This window comes from Branchiostoma belcheri, unplaced genomic scaffold (assembly GCF_001625305.1).
Source record: "Branchiostoma belcheri isolate BF01 breed outbred unplaced genomic scaffold, Haploidv18h27 scaffold702, whole genome shotgun sequence".
Classification (NCBI taxonomy): Eukaryota; Metazoa; Chordata; class Leptocardii; order Amphioxiformes; family Branchiostomatidae; genus Branchiostoma; species Branchiostoma belcheri.
The window spans coordinates 1-16246 of record NW_017804357.1 but is presented as its reverse complement, the minus strand read 5'-3'; the positions used below and the strand labels follow the sequence as shown (position 1 = coordinate 16246).

General features: G+C 45.0%; 5 protein-coding genes across 5 annotated transcripts; all 5 read left to right on the top strand.

The window, feature by feature from the left end:
• Nucleotides 1-42: 42 nt before the first annotated feature.
• On the top strand, nt 43-571 carry LOC109484866 (putative cuticle collagen 91; the record flags this gene model as incomplete). The annotated part of the gene is made up of 2 exons (XM_019788224.1): nt 43-157; nt 408-571. Coding segments are annotated over 2 exons (279 nt in total), but the record flags the coding sequence as incomplete, so codon positions are not given.
• A 1-nt stretch (nt 572) lies between these two features.
• Nucleotides 573-2978, top strand: LOC109484865 (short-chain collagen C4-like; the record flags this gene model as incomplete). The annotated part of the gene is given in 7 exon segments (XM_019788223.1): nt 573-662; nt 833-893; nt 1057-1128; nt 2193-2363; nt 2366-2436; nt 2439-2603; nt 2605-2978. Coding segments are annotated over 7 exon segments (708 nt in total), but the record flags the coding sequence as incomplete, so codon positions are not given.
• Nucleotides 2965-5144, top strand: LOC109484864 (short-chain collagen C4-like). Its single transcript, XM_019788221.1, has 5 exons — nt 2965-2973; nt 3547-3654; nt 3817-3877; nt 3992-4063; nt 4255-5144. Exons 1-5 carry the CDS (start codon nt 2965-2967, stop codon nt 4731-4733), a joined length of 729 nt encoding a protein of 242 aa, XP_019643780.1. The 3' UTR covers nt 4734-5144.
• Nucleotides 5145-6099: 955 nt separating this feature from the next.
• On the top strand, nt 6100-9669 carry LOC109484868 (short-chain collagen C4-like). The gene is made up of 5 exons (XM_019788226.1): nt 6100-6488; nt 6736-6846; nt 7098-7306; nt 7469-7529; nt 8816-9669. Exons 1-5 carry the CDS (start codon nt 6239-6241, stop codon nt 9292-9294), a joined length of 1110 nt encoding a protein of 369 aa, XP_019643785.1. The 5' UTR covers nt 6100-6238; the 3' UTR covers nt 9295-9669.
• Nucleotides 9670-10806: 1137 nt separating this feature from the next.
• Nucleotides 10807-13423, top strand: LOC109484867. The gene is made up of 6 exons (XM_019788225.1): nt 10807-11293; nt 11465-11606; nt 11854-12080; nt 12243-12303; nt 12418-12489; nt 12682-13423. Exons 1-6 carry the CDS (start codon nt 11000-11002, stop codon nt 13161-13163), a joined length of 1278 nt encoding a protein of 425 aa, XP_019643784.1. The 5' UTR covers nt 10807-10999; the 3' UTR covers nt 13164-13423.
• Nucleotides 13424-16246: the final 2823 nt, after the last annotated feature.

Below are 16246 nucleotides of genomic sequence, written 5' to 3'. Positions count from 1 at the left end.
GTGTATATATAAGGCTATAGTTTCCCCCCCGCCATTAAAAGAACAGAATATTTACAACAGGAAGGCGGAGGTTTGGGTGCGGAGGTCGTCAGTACGAGTCAGGATGACGCGGTGCGAGTCAAGAGACAAGCAACCAGCTCTTCCGGGCTGTTCGACCGTAAGTATTCACAAAATATTTCCCATTGAGCTTAACCCCAAAGCTGCTGGGTACGACTGATTGCCAAAAATAAACATCCATGTACATGTATGTTCAAGAACTATAAAGCCCAATGTGACGTTTTTTTTACATTCCTCCAAAGTCAGTCTATTCAATTAGTGCAGCATTAAACGCAGAGGCTGGCTGTGCTTGCTGTGTAATTGGTCTGTCCTTCATGATGTGATGAAAAATTGAACATGCCTTTTCTCAGGCTGCGCTCAAGGTCCCCCTGGGCGAGACGGACGGGATGGGTCTGCCGGACAGCCTGGACAGGACGGACAGCCCGGGACGGTGGGACAACCCGGGACGGCGGGACAGCCCGGGACGGACGGACAGCCCGGGACGGACGGACAGCCCGGGACGGACGGACAGCCCGGGACAGCCCGGGACAGCGGGACAGCCCGGGCGGGACGGACGGGATGGCATTCAAGGTGTGGCTGGACCAGCGGGACCTGTTGGCTTACAGGTTTGCAAATCGGTGTTTTTTTGTGTTTATTTATCACTAAATGGTCGTTATCATTATATATAAATATTTAAGTTACCAGAAACGCCAAGATCTGTGGAAACATGTATATCGTTCATCATTCTGTTGTCCTGACATGATTTCCATGTACATGTATATTCTCACCATGGCAGGGTCCAGCCGGGGACAAGGGAGACACAGGACCGCCGGGAAGAGACGGGGAGCCAGGCGCAGGTGACAACTTTTTCTTCCTTGTCAATCAAATATATTCTTACTACTTTCAGGTTTTGCCTTCCTTGATCCATATATAAACGTTTGATTATGTAAAGATTTGATATCAGATGGTTATTGTTACATTACTTCACGTGCTGCTTCTTTATCATTAAAATGTCTTCAGGAGGAAGTGTGTACATCCGATGGGGGAGGAAGACTTGCGCTGATAACGGCGGAGCAGAGTTGGTGTACTCGGGTGAAGATGTCTTTGTTCAAGGACATTATATAATGTCCTTATGCAGCAAGTTTAAACTGTAATTTCCAACACAAGAAATTGGACTCACCCAAATTTTCGACTGTACAACTCCAGTCTTTGTCAAGGAATGAACAATCCACCGCTTCCGTGACGTCACGCAGATAACACACGTGACTTCGTGAGCAGTGGATTATAGGTTGCAGAAAGTCTGTGGCGCCCCCCGTCTCTGTCGACGGATGGTTGTAATGCCCTGATGTAGATGGCCACTTCAATCCCTCGTGCAAAGAAGTCCGGTTCTGAGTCCAGGATTCTTACTTTGTCCAGTGAGACTGAATGGCCAGGCGATTCTATGTGTATATGTTGTGAGACCTCCGAGGTAGTCGAGCTAGGTCGTTTGTATTCTAAGAACCTAGCCTTGAGGGATCTTTCCGTCTCTCCAATATAGGTTTCCTTACACGGGCCCTTGGAGGTCTGTCCTTGACACTGTATGTGGTAAACTACCCCACACTTGCTTTCCTTTGGTGTTTTGTCCTTAGGTGCGACCAGTATATTCCGGAGGGTTCAAGTTGGTCTAAAACAGGTCTTAATCCCATGTGCAGCAAAATCCTACGTATACTGAGCCCTTCACTAAGGCCTTTCCTGTAAGGCAGAACAACTAGGCCTCTATTTGGGCTTTTGTTCTTGCTCTGATACTGGTTACTGTCTGTGAGCTTTTGTCTATTGGCCTTGTCACGGAGTCACGTGTTATCTGCGTGACGTCACGGAAGCGGTGGATTGTTCATTCCTTGACAAAGACTGGAGTTGTACAGTCGAAAATTTGGATGAGTCCAATTTCTTGTGTTGGAATTACAGTTTAAACTTGCTGCATAATGACTTCTACCAACACATATGAACTTTCAAGATAATATAATGTCCTTGCTTTGTAAAAAATAAACGACTTGCGTGGTGCTACATTTTCGTAGCTTTCTTGCGGTGCCAGTGCGTTATTCTATGATAACAAATTTGACAAAGGTTTTGACTATTTCTATAGACTCTTAAGACTGGGAAACCTTGTATGATTTCAGGTGTGGCAGGAGGTACACATTACACAGAGACAGGCGGCGGGACCAACTACCAGTGTCTGCCGACCGACCCACAGTGGGGACGGTACCAAGATGGAGTCCAGGGGATCAAGGCTTACATGTACGGCGCTGAGTACGAGTTGAACACAAACGTCCCGTTCGGCTCCACCTCCCTCACGATAACGACGTCCCGTGTGCGGTCTGCTACGTCCCAACCCGCGGCAGTAAGTTAATGATCCCCGCCCGTAGCGTAACACCTGTTATAGCGGCTGGACCCGCGAGTACCATGGTTACCTCATGGCTTCACACTACAACCACCCCGGGTCTAAAGAGTTCGTTTGTGTAGATGAACAGCCAGAGGTGATACAGGGCGGTGACTACGACCGGAACGGAGCGCTGTTCTACCCCGTGGAACGCCCGCTGTCGGGTCCCCTCCCGTCGTCCCCAATACGCGGAAGGGAGGGAACTCACCTGTGTCGTCTGCACAATGTAGACCATTGTTACTGTACTTAGCCAAGGACGTTCCTTGACTTAGCGTAGTGAGTATTCTTTGTACAATGAAGGTTTTTATTTCATTAATGACACGTCTATTCTGTGAATTAGTAAGAAGTTTATTGAAAATTCGTGCCCGGGGGCTAATTGCAAATTACAAACATAAAAGAACAATGAAACAGAGTATAAAATAATTAAAATCTACATGTTAAAATGTAGTTGTCTAGAGCTATAGCTATGTCTAAGACTATATCTAAGGCGTTTGACTTCTCCTTTTTAGACCATGGCAGACGTAATGTCCCACCTTTTCCAAAATTAGTGGGTTTTGGGAAGTTAAAAGAAGAATAGTTTTTTCTTTGTCTGTAAGTTTAGTAAAATTGGGGTAAATTGTAGAAGTTTGGATAGTCAACTCATTTCGAGCGTTGCTATGAAAGGAACAGTTTGAGATAAAGTGTATTTCGTCTTCCACAGCCTTTGCACTACAATATTTACAAATTCTTTCATATACAGGTAGCCTTCTGTACCGGCCTCTCTCTATTTCCAGAAGATGGGCGCTAACTCTAATTTTGCTAATGGCTGAACGTAGTTCGAAATCTGCAAGATTAAGACATGGTTGTACATGGTTTTACATTAGTGTCATTATTGTGCTTCCTAGAAAGAAGATCTTCGCATCATTTTATTTGGACTGTCCGTCCTTGTTAGGCTAAATACACTTATTGACTGTGACGGTTATCAAGTTATATTCCTTTTGGGAAAGGATTGGCGTGATTGTGTACTTGGCCCTTATGTGGATAGAGGATATTACAAGAGAGACTTTGACATCGTTGCGNACAGCCCGGGACGGACGGACAGCCCGGGACGGTAGGACAGCCCGGGACGGACGGACAACCCCGGGACGGCGGGACAGCCCGGGCGGGACGGACGGGATGCCATTCAAGGTGTGGCTGGACCAGCGGGACCTGTCGGCTTACAGGTTTGCAAATCGCTGTTTTTTTGTTTGTTTATCAGTAAATTGTCGTTATCATTATATATAAATATTTAAGTTACCAGAAACGCCAAGATCTGTAGAAACATGTATATCGCTCATCATCCTGTTGTCCTGACACGGTTTTCATGTATATCCTCACCATGACAGGGTCCACCCGGGGACAAGGGAGACACAGGACCGCCGGGAAGAGACGGGGAGCCAGGCGCAGGTAACAACATTTTCATCTTTGTGAATGTGAACGTTTGATTATGTAAAGATTTGATATCAGATGGTTATTGTTACATTGCTTCACGTGCTGCTTCTTTATCATCAATGTCTTCAGGAGGAAGTGTGTACATCCGATGGGGGAGGAAGACTTGTGCTGATAACGGCGGAGCAGAGTTGGTGTACTCGGGTAAGATGTATTTGTTCAAGGACATTATATAATGTCCTTGCTTTGTTGAATATAAACGACTTGCGTGGTGCAACATTTTCTTGGCTTTCTTGCGGAGCCAGTGCGTTATTCCATAACAAATTAGACAACTTGACAAAGCTTTTGACTATGTCTGTGGACTCTTAAGACTGGGAAACCTTGTATGATTTCAGGTGTTGCGGGAGGCACACATTACAACGAACCAGGCGGCGGGACCAACTACCAGTGTCTGCCGACCGACCCACAGTGGGGACGGTACCAAGATGGAGTCCAAGGGGCCAAGGCTTACATATACGGCGCAGAGTACCAGTTGCACTCTAACGTCCCGTTCGGCTCCACCCTTCTTGATGACAACGTCCCGTGTGCGGTCTGCTACGTCCCAACCCGCGGCAGTAAGTTAATGATCCCCGCCCGTAACACCTGTTATAGCGGCTGGACACGCGAGTACCATGGCTACCTCATGGCTGAAAAATTTGACCACCCCGGGTCTAAAGAGTACGTCTGTGTGGATGAACAGCCAGAAGTGATACAAGGCGGACAGGCAGACCAGAACGGAGCACTGTTCTACCCCGTGGAAGCCCGCTGTGGTTCCCTGCCGTGTCCCAACTACGTGGACGGGAGGGAACTCACCTGTGTCGTCTGCACGAAGTAAACCATTGTTACTGTACTTAGCGTAGTGAGTATTCTTTGTACAATGAAGGTCTTTATCTCACTAATGACACGTCCATTCTGTGAATTAGTGTCATTATTGTCGTTCCTATAGCTAGAAAGGAAATCTTCGCATCATTTTATTTGGACTGTCCGTCCTTGTCAGCCTAAATACACTTCATTGGCTGTGGCGGTTATCAAGTTATCTTCCTTCTGGGAAAGGATTGGCGTGATTGTGTACTTGCCCTTATGTTGATAGAGGATATTACAAGAGAGACTTTGACATCGATGAGAATAAAAAGTACGACTTTGTGTAGACTTTATGAGGAATGTCAAATATCGTGTTGTTGTGTTGGTGAAGGTTAATCATCCAGGATATAAAGATAAATTGATAAAGCCGTTGAATCCTTTCTAACTGGATAAATTGAAATTCTAATACGTAAACGTTTCAAGTACCATCCGGTACCCTTCATCAGTACAAATGTAGAGGAAATTTCCGGAACAGAAATAGAGTTCTAAATAAACTTAAACATGTATTGTTTTTGTTTATTTATAACTTTATTTTCTTCCGAAAATTTCCTCTACATTTGTACTGATGAAGGGTACCGGATGGTACTTATAAAACGTTTACGTATTAAAATTTCAATTTATCCAGTTAGAAAAGATTCAACGGCTTTATCAATTCATCGTGTTGTTGTGTTTTGTTGGACACAAACTAGCTGCTGTAACCATAGATACATGCGTAAATTTTCTGTTAGAGGTCAACTTCCTGTGCTTGCAAGTGTTTCTCTGCCTGTCTTGTTTTGTTTTGTATCTACTATTTACTGTCACATAGTAAATATTCCGAGTCTCCTTCTGAGACTTCAGGATAACGCGTAACACTCGAGGTAGTACCTCAGATTCTGACATGTACTATAGGATCTTTTGAGAAAGAAAAATGTAAAAGAAATATACACACTGTACCCCATTTCTTATTGATTTGTGAGCCTTTGTATTGTTTTTGTTCTGTCTGTAAGTCTCGGTAGTGTTATTACCACAGCGCCTTTTTGAACCCGATAGAACGTTGACCTTTAAGACACGCAGGTTGCGCAACAAGTATGTTTGCCTATTCACCTTTCTTCATAGATCGGGAGGAGGTATTCTGTTAATCACGTTCTGACCAATGAGAATGTGTGATGGTGACGTCAGCAGAAAAAAGCATTTTTCCCAGCGACGTTTTCTTCTAGGAACTTTTGTACAACGGTTGGGTAAAGCCTGTAAACATGCCATATCAACTTACAGGAAGTAAAAACACTGAACCAATGAGAACCAAGCATGATAACGTAAGAAGTCCTAAAATAAACTTGGTAAGTGCTTAGCATAAAAGTTTCATAATTGGTTCATATGTTTTTCTCGAAAGTTTAGTTCCTTGTGGTGAGTCTACAACTGCGAGCATTCGGAACTCAGAGCGACTTGGTAAACGTTCAACGGTCGTGGACAAAGTTTTCATAGCCTAAAAAGTGCGACAACATGACTGCGGAGATGCAGAGCCCGTTCCTGTCCGGTGGACCGACCCGCCGGGACCGTCTCCCCGTGTTGGTCGGGCCGCTGGTCGGCGTCCTGGCCGCCCTGGTGTGCGGGATCAGCGTGCTGACGGGGGTGGTGGTGGTGCACAACATGCAGCAGGACCTTACAGGTGTGAAGCGGGAGTTATCAGTCCTGCAGACCGAGAACACCGGACTGAGGGAGCGGCTGGTGGCGGTGGAGAACCTGCTGGATAGTACCCTTGCTGGACACGACCAGCGAATTGTTGACGAGTCGGAGGTATGTTTCTATACTTATGTATTTATTCAAATTTAACGTTAATTTACATGCATCTCTTGTCTTTCTCTTCTTTCTAAGCGGCATCCAAGCTAAATTTCTTTTCGTGAATGACTCTCTTGCACCTAAAGAAGAATAGATAAAGAGTAGCAGATTATAGTGTATATATACAAGGCTATAGTTTCCCCCCGCCATTAAAACAACAGAATATTTACAACAGGAAGGTGAAGGTTTGGGTGTGGAGGTCATCAGTACGAGTCAGGATGACGCGGTGCGAGTCAAGAGACAAGCAATCAGCTCTTCCGGGCTGTTCGACCGTAAGTATTCACAAAGTATTTCCCCTTGAGCTTAACCCCAAAGCTGCTACATATACGTACGATTGATCATCAGTGCCAAAAATAAACATCCATGTACGTTCAATAATAGCTCAATGTGAGTTTTTTTTTAAATTCCTCCAGAGTCAGTCTATTCAATTAGTGCAGCATTAAACGCAGAGCCTGGCTGTACTTGCAGTGTGATTGGTCTGTCCTTCATGATATGATGAAAAATTGAACATGCCTTTTCTCAGGCTGCGCTCAAGGTCCCCCTGGGCGAGACGGACGGGATGGGCCAGCCGGGCAGCCTGGACGGGACGGACAGCCCGGGACAGTGGGACAACCCGGGACGGACGGACAGCCCGGGACGGACGGACAGCCCGGGACGGACGGACAACCCGGGCGGGACGGACGGGATGGCATTCAAGCTGTGGCTGGACCGGCGGGACCTGTCGGCTTACAGGTTTGCAAATCGTTGTTTTTTTGTTTGTTTATCACTAAATGGTCCTTATCATTATATATAAATATTTAAGTTACCAGAAATGCCAAGACCTGTGGAAACATGTATATCGCTCATCATCCTGTTGTCCTGACACGGTTTTCATGTATATCCTCACCATGGCAGGGTCCAGCCGGGGACAGAGGAGACACAGGACCGCCGGGAAGAGACGGGGCACCAGGCGCAGGTAACAACTTTTTCATTCTTGTCAATGAAATATATTCTTACTAATTTCACGCTCCTTGATCCATATATAAACGTTTGATTATATTTAATTATGTAAAGATTTGATATCAGATGGTTATTGTTACATTGCTTCACGTGCTGCTTCTTTATCATCAATGTCTTCAGGAGGAAGTGTGTACATCCGATGGGGGAGGAAGACTTGCACTGATAGCGGCGGAGCAGAGTTGGTGTACTCGGGTAATGTTCAAGGACATTATGTAATGTCCGGATCCTTATGCAGCTAGTTTAAACTGTAATTTCCAACACAAGAAATTGGACTCACCCCAATTTTCGACAACTCCAGTCTTGTCAAGGAATGAACAATCCACCGCTTCCGTGACGTCACGCAGATAACACACGTGACTCCGTTAGCAGTGGATCATAGGTTGCAGAAAGTCTGTGGCGCCCCCCGTCTCTGTTGAGGGATGGTTGTAATGCCCTGATGTAGATGGCCTCTTTAATCCCTCGTGCAAAGAAATCCGGTTCTGAGTCCAGGATTCTTACTTTGTCCAGTGAGACTGAATGGCCAGGCGATTCTATGTGTATATGTTGTGAGACCTCCGAGGTAGTCGAGCTAGGTCGTTTGTATTCTAAGAACCTAGCCTTGAGGGATCTTTCCGTCTCTCCAATATAGGTTTCCTTACACGGGCCCTTGGAGGTCTGTCCTTGACACTGTATATGGTAAACTACCCCACACTTGCTTTCCTTTGGTGTTTTGTCCTTAGGTGCGACCAGTATATTCCGGAAGGTTCAAGTTGGTCTAAAACAGGTCTTAATCCCATGTGCAGCAAAAATCCTCCTGAGCCCTTCACTAAGGCCTTTCCTGTAAGGCAGAACAACTAGGCCTCTATTTGAGCTTTTGTTCTTGCTCTGATACTGGTTACTGCCTGTGAGCTTTTGTCTATTGGCCTTGTCACGGAGTCACGTGTTATCTGCGTGACGTCACGGAAGCGGTGGATTGCTCATTCCTTGACAAAGACTGGAGTTGTACAGTCGAAAATTTGGATGAGTCCAATTTCTTGTGTTGGAATTACAGTTTAAACTTGCTGCATAATGACTTCTACCAGCACATATGAACTTTCAAGATAATATAATGTCCTTGCTTTGTTAAAAATAAACGACTTGCGTGGTGCTACATTTTCGTAGCTTTCTTGCGGTGCCAGTGCGTTATTCTATGATAACAGATTTGACAAAGGTTTTGACTATTTCTATAGACTCTTAAGACTGGGAAACCTTGTATGATTTCAGGTGTGGCAGGAGGTACACATTACACAGAGACAGGCGGTGGGACCAACTACCAGTGTCTGCCGACCGACCCACAGTGGGGACGGTACCTAGATGGAGTCCAGGGGATCAAGGCTTACATGTACGGCGCTGAGTACGAGTTGAACACAAACGTTCCGTTCGGCTCCACCCTTTTCAATAACGACGTCCCGTGTGCGGTCTGCTACGTCCCAACCCGCGGCAGTAAGTTAATGATCCCCGCCCGTAACACCTGTTATAGCGGCTGGACCCGCGAGTACCATGGTTACCTCATGGCTGGAAAATACAACCACCCCGGGTCTAAAGAGTACGTCTGTGTGGATGAACAGCCAGAGGTGATACAGGGCGGTGACTACGACCGGAACGGAGCGCTGTTCTACCCCGTGGAAGCCCGCTGTGGGTCCCTGCCGTGTCCCCGCTACGTGGAAGGGAGGGAACTCACCTGTGTCGTCTGCACAAAGTAGACCATTGTTACTGTACTTAGCCAAGGACGTTCCTTGACTTAGCGTAGTGAGTATTCTTTGTACAATGAAGGTCTTTATTTCATTAATGACACGTCTATTCTGTGAATTAGTAAGAAGTTTATTGAAAATTCGTGCCCGTGGGCTAATTGCAAATTACAAACATAAAAGAACAATGAAACAGAGTATAAAATAATTAAAATCTACATGTTAAAATGTAGTTGTCTAGAGCTATAGCTATGTCTAAGACTATATCTAAGGCGTTTGACTTCTCCTTTTTAGACCATGGCAGACGTAATGTCTCACCTTTTCCAAAATTCGTGGGTTTTGGGAAGTTAAAAGAAGAATGTTTTTTCTTTGTCTGTAAGTTTAGTAAAATTGGGGTAAATTGTAGAAGTTTGGATAGTCAACTCATTTCGAGCGTTGCTATGAAAGGAACAGTTTGAGATAAAGTGTATTTCGTCTTCCACAGCCTTTGCACTACAATATTTACAAATTCTTTCATATACAGGTAGCCTTCTGTACCGGCCTCTCTCTATTTCCAGAAGATGGGCGCTAACTCTAATTTTGCTAATGGCTGAACGTAGTTCGAAATCTGCAAGATTAAGACATGGTTGTACATGGTTTTACATTAGTGTCATTATTGTGCTTCCTAGAAAGAAGATCTTCGCATCATTTTATTTGGACTGTCCGTCCTTGTTAGGCTAAATACACTTATTGACTGTGACGGTTATCAAGTTATATTCCTTTTGGGAAAGGATTGGCGTGATTGTGTACTTGGCCCTTATGTGGATAGAGGATATTACAAGAGAGACTTTGACATCGTTGCGAATAAAAAGTACGACTTTGTATAGACTTCATGAGGAATGTCAAATATCGTGTTGTTGTGTTCTGTTAACATGTTGGACACATACTAGCTGCTGTAATCATGGATACATGCTTTAGATAAATCAATATTTTCTGTTAGATGTCAATTTCCTGTGCTTGCAAGTGTTTCTCTGCCTGTCTTGTTTTGTTTTGTATCTACTACTTACTGTCACATAGTAAATATTCCTGTCACATATTACTTTCACATAGTAAATATTCTGAGTCTCATTCTGAGACTTCAGGAGAACGCGTGACGCTCTAGGTTTACCTCAGATTCTGACATGTACTATAGGATCTTTTGTAAAAGAAAAATGTAAAACAAATATTCACACTATACCCCATTTATTATATTGATTTGTGAGCCTTTGTATTGTTTTTGTTCTGTCCGTAAGTCTTGGTAGTGTTATTACCACAGCGCCTTTTTGAACCCGATAGAACGTTGACCTTAAAGACACGCAAGTTGCTCAACAAGTATGCTTGCCTATTCACCTTTCTTCATAGACCGGGGCGAGGTAAGCTGTCAATGACGTTCTGACCAATGAGAATGTGTGATGGTGACGTCAGCGGAAAAAGCATTTTTCGCAGCGACGTTTTCTTTTGTACAAACGTTGAGTAAAGCCTGTAAACATGCCATATCAACTTACAGGAAGTAAAAACTCTGAACCAATGAGAACCAAGCATGATACGTAAGATGTCCTAAAATAAAACTTGGTTCGTGTTGTTTTTCTTGACAGTTTAGTTCCTTGTGAGTCTACAACTGCGAGCATTTAGAACTCGGAGTGACTTGGTAAACGTTCAACGGTCGTGGACAAACTTTTCATAGCCTAAAAAGTGCGACAACATGACTGCGGAGATGCAGAGCCCGTTCCTGTCCGGTGGGCCCCGCCGGGACCGTCTCCCCGTGTTGGTCGGGCCGCTGGTCGGCGTCCTGGCCGCCCTGGTGTGCGGGATCAGCGTGCTGACGGGGGTGGTGGTGGTGCACAACATGCAGCAGGAGCTGACAGGTGTGAAGCGGGAGTTATCAGTCCTGCAGACCGAGAACACCGGACTGAGGGAGCGGCTGGTGGCGGTGGAGAACCTCCTGGATGGCGCCCTCGCTGGGCACGACCGGCCGCGAACTGTTGACGAGCCGGAGGTATGTTTCTAAACCTATGTATTTATTCAAATTGGACGTTAATTTACATGCATCTCTTGTCTTTCTCTTCTTTCTAAGCGGCATCCAAGCTAAATCTCTTTTCGTGAGTGCCTCTCTTGCACCTAATGAAGAATAGATAAAGAGTAGCAGATTATAGAGTATATATACAAGGCTATAGTTCCCCCCGCCATTAAAAGAACAGAATGTTTACAACAGGAAGGTGGAGGTTTGGGTGCGGAGGTCGTCAGTACGAGTCAGAATGACGCGGTGCGAGTCAAGAGACAAGCAATCAGCTCTTCCGGGCTGTTCGACCGTAAGTATTCACAAAGTATTTCCCCTTGAGCTTAACCCCAAAGCTGCTACGTACGATTGATTGCCAAAAATAAACACCCATGTATGTGCAAGAATAGCTCAATTGCAATGTGACGTTTTTTTTTTACATTTCTCCAGAGTCAGTCTATTCAATTAGTGCAGCATTAAACGCAGAGGCTGGCTGTGCTTGCAGTGTGATTGGTCTGTCCTTCATGATATGATGAAAAATTGAACATGCCGTTTCTCAGGTTGCGCTCAAGGTCCCCCTGGGCGAGACGGACGGGATGGGCCAGCCGGACAGCCTGGACGGGACGGACAGCCCGGGACGTGGGGACAACCCGGGACGGATGGGCAACCCGGGACAGCGGGGCAACCCGGGACGGACGGTCACCCCGGGACGGACGGACAGCCCGGGCGGGACGGACAGGATGGCATTCAAGGTGTGGCTGGACCAGCGGGACCTGTCGGCTTACAGGTTTGTTTTTTGTTTGTTTTAATATCACTAAATGTTCGTTATCATTATATATAAATATTTAAGTTACCAGAAACGCCAAGATCTGTGGAAACATGTATATATCTCATCCTCCTGTTGTCCTGACACGCGTACGGTTTTCCATGTATATCCTCACCATGGCAGGGTCCAGCCGGGGACAAGGGAGACACAGGACCACCGGGAAGAGACGGGGCGCCAGGCGCAGGTGACAACTTTTTCATCTTTGTCAATGTAAACGTTTGATTATGTAAAGATTTGATATCAGATGGTTATTGTTACATTACTTCACGTGCTGCTTCTTTATCATCAATGTCTTCAGGAGGAAGTGTGTACATCCGATGGGGGAGGAAGACTTGCGCTGATAACGGCGGAGCAGAGTTGGTGTACTCGGGTAAGATGTCTTTGTTCAAGGACATTATATAATGTCCATGCTTTGTTAAATATAAACGACTTGCGTGGTGCTACATTTTCTTAGCTTTCTTGCGGTGCCAGTGCGTTATTCTATAACAAATTTGACAATTTGACAAAGGTTTTGACTATTTCTGTAGACTCTTAAGTCTAGAGAAACCTTGTATGATTTCAGGTGTTGCGGGAGGCACACATTACACTCAGCCAGGCGGCGGGACCAACTACCAGTGTCTGCCGACCGACCCACAGTGGGGACTGTACCAAGATGGAGTCCACGAGAGCAGGGCTTACATGTACGGCGCTGAGTACGAGTTGACCACAAACGTCCCGTTCGGCTCCACCTCCCTTCACGATAACGACGTCCCGTGTGCGGTCTGCTATGTCCCAACCCGCGGCAGTAAGTTAATGATCCCCGCCCGTAACACCTGTTATAGCGGCTGGACCCGCGAGTACCATGGTTACCTCATGGCTGAACACCACAACCACGCCGGGTCTACAGAGTACGTCTGTGTGGATGAACAGCCTGAGTCCCTACCTGGCGGACACGCCAACCATGACGGAGCGCTGTTCTACCCCGTGGAAGCCCGCTGTGGGTCCCTCCCTTGTCCCCGCTACGTGGAAGGGAGGGAACTCACCTGTGTCGTCTGCACAAAGTAGACCATTAGTGACACATCCATTCTGTTATCACTTTTCTTCTTTAATGATTTGGCTACAAGCACACAAGCGTGTGTAACCGCAATGTAATATTCTTTGAAGTTATGCAGATATCAGAAAGCTTAGAACTTTTTTTGTGATTTCTTATGATTTGACTACACTTGCCTCATAAGTTAAGTATAACTAGAAAGGCCAATATTTGCTTTGGAGCAAATACAGCGATGGGTTCACCACATACGTACATTTTACGACATGGCAGGGAAAGAATGAGAAACACAAGGGAAAACAATGATTTACATTGATATAACTATAATATGAAGTAACATACGACTAAAACAACAGTTGGATAGCTATTCCCTACTTTATTGGTTAGGATTTTTAATTGCATAATGCAAACTGTTGATTTTCAAAATAAAAATAACGTTCATGCCCCGCATTCCAATGCTGGAGCAGGAAAGCTTGAAATACCTACCAAAACACTTGAATACAGACATACTGTCAGTATGGAAATGCTCTGTGCAGGTGTTAAGTTAAATCCCAACAGCCAATCAGTAAGAAATGCTCTGTGCAGGTGGAAATGCTCTGTGCAGGTGTTAATCAAGTTAAATCCCAATAGCCAATCAGCAAGAAGAATAGAGGAAAGCTGCATGCCTATTGGTTGATGCCCTGCATTCCATTGTGATGACTCATACCCAAACGTGGTAAACATGGCACACTAACACAGTAATACATTTGCTATAACACAGCCAAAAAACTCAAATAAAACCATTCTAAAAGCCTGTATCACAAAAATTTAAAAAACGCCTAGGGGTATTTGCCCACTGTACCTCCATACCAAATTTCAGGACCTTAGGCCCTAAAATGAAGAAGCTGAATCCATTTAAAAAATGGCAGGAGAAGAAGGAGGAGGAGGAGAAGAAACACCAGAAAAAGCAATATGGTTTCACCTCACCACTTCGTGGTGTGGTGAACCCATAATGAAGTTTCAATCCTGTATATCATAATAGTTTGTTGCTTTGATAGATTTGACATGGCTTCAAGTTGAGATAAAGCGTGACTAGTTGTAAAAGTCAACCGCCTTAAGATGTTGGTATCTAGTTGTATCTTGTGCTGTCGAACTAGACCATGACTGGACAGTCCACATACAGGACTTACTGTGCAGACACGGCTTCCAAAATGTCTGGCTGAACCCAAGGGTTAATGCCAACCAGTTTGGAAGCTTATTCAAGCAACGTTTACAGGATACATTTCTAGTTGGCTGGTGGCAGGAAATAAGAAAATTCAATAAACTTCATACTTATTCTAAAATTAAAAAAACATTTACGGCTTGGAAAAGTATCTATCATCAATTCAAAACGAATCTTTTACGACAAGCATAACTAAAATGAGGATAAGTTCACATGGCCTGGAAATCGAAAAGGGCCGTCATTATAACACACCAGCCGATCAGAGATTGTGTCCGACATGCAAGGAGGGTATTGAAGACGAATTCCACTTTATGATGTCATGTCCAACATATGAAGAAAACAGACAAATATTGATGCAATCCATAGCTTCCAAAACTAATGTTACGCTACCTCACTCAAAATCAGATATCTTTAATACTCTCCTTTCATGTCCTACTCAGATATCAGTGTACGTTGGAAAATTCATATTCGAATCACTACAAAAGCGACACCAGATTGTAAATAGCTGATATATCCCCTGAATTACAGAATGTAATAATACTCTTCCTAAGAAAACACAATAGATTAGCTTTAGTATCATTATGGACTAGCTAGTTAGAATTATATCTTAGCATTAGTTGATGTATGTACCATTGTTGTTTCTTTGCCATACATTGTACCAGCTACAGTTGTTGAGCAATAAAGTTGATGATGTGACGTATTCAGTTCCGTTGGGCATGGCCAATTTCAACTGTGTGTTGTTTTGGTTTTCTCAATAAACAACTAGCAAGGTGTGTGAATTATGATTGAACGTTTCTCATTGTCTACATGTAGTATCCAAGGCATGAATTCGTAAATTTTGAAAAGGTTACCATTTTTTGTGTGTTTGCTTCCGTATCTTATAGCCGGCATAACCGTCCTTCGGCGTAACACACAAGCTGTGTGTGTGTGTGTGTGTGTTTGTGTCTGGGTGTGTGTGTGTGTGTGTGTGGTGTGTGTTTGTGTGTGTGTGTGGTGTGTGTCTGTCTGTCTGTGAGTGTGTCGGTGTGTGTGTGGTGTGTGTGTTTGTGTGTGTCTGTGTGTGTATCTGTTTGTGTGTGTGTGTGTCGGTGTCTGTGTGGGGTGAATGTGTGTGTGTCTGTGTGTGTGTGTGGTGTGTGTGTGTGAAGGAAAAGAGAAAGCTGTATTGTAATTCTGGAGTGGAACTGAGTTGCGGCGTTAAGACCACATATATTCCTGCACCCCCCCCCCCAGCATTGAACGTTGACTTACGAAAGACGATATGCTGTCAATCAAGCCATGTCAATGGAACTTGATGTTGTAAACATACCAATTAACAGGAAAGTAAAGACCCTGAACCAAGTACAATGGCAAGTACTTGTAGAACATGTTACACTTGTTATTCCGACAAACTATTACTTCCTTGACAGTTTGAAATTCAGTGTTCTTGCTCTAGGAGCTTGTTAAAATGACTGCGGAGAAGCAGAGCCCGTTCCTGTCCGGTGGACCGGCCCGCCGGGACCGTCTCCCCGTGTTGGTCGGGCCGCTGGTCGGCGTCCTGGCCGCCCTGGTGTGTGGGATCAGCGTGCTGACGGGGGTGGTGGTGGTGCACAACATGCAGCAGGAGCTGACAGGTGTGAAGCGGGAGTTATCAGTCCTGCAGACCGAGAACACCGGACTGAGGGAGCGGCTGGTGGCGGTGGAGAACCTGCTGGATGCCGGTACTCTTGCTGGGCACGACCGGTCGCGGACTGTTGACGAATCGGAGGTATGTTTCTAAACTTATGTGTTTATTCAAATTTAACGTTAATTTACATGCATCTCTTGTCTTTCTCTTCTTTCCCAGCGACAACCAAGCTAAATCTCTTTTCGTAAGTGCCTCTCCCACACCTTAACACTAATAGATCAAGAGATTATAGT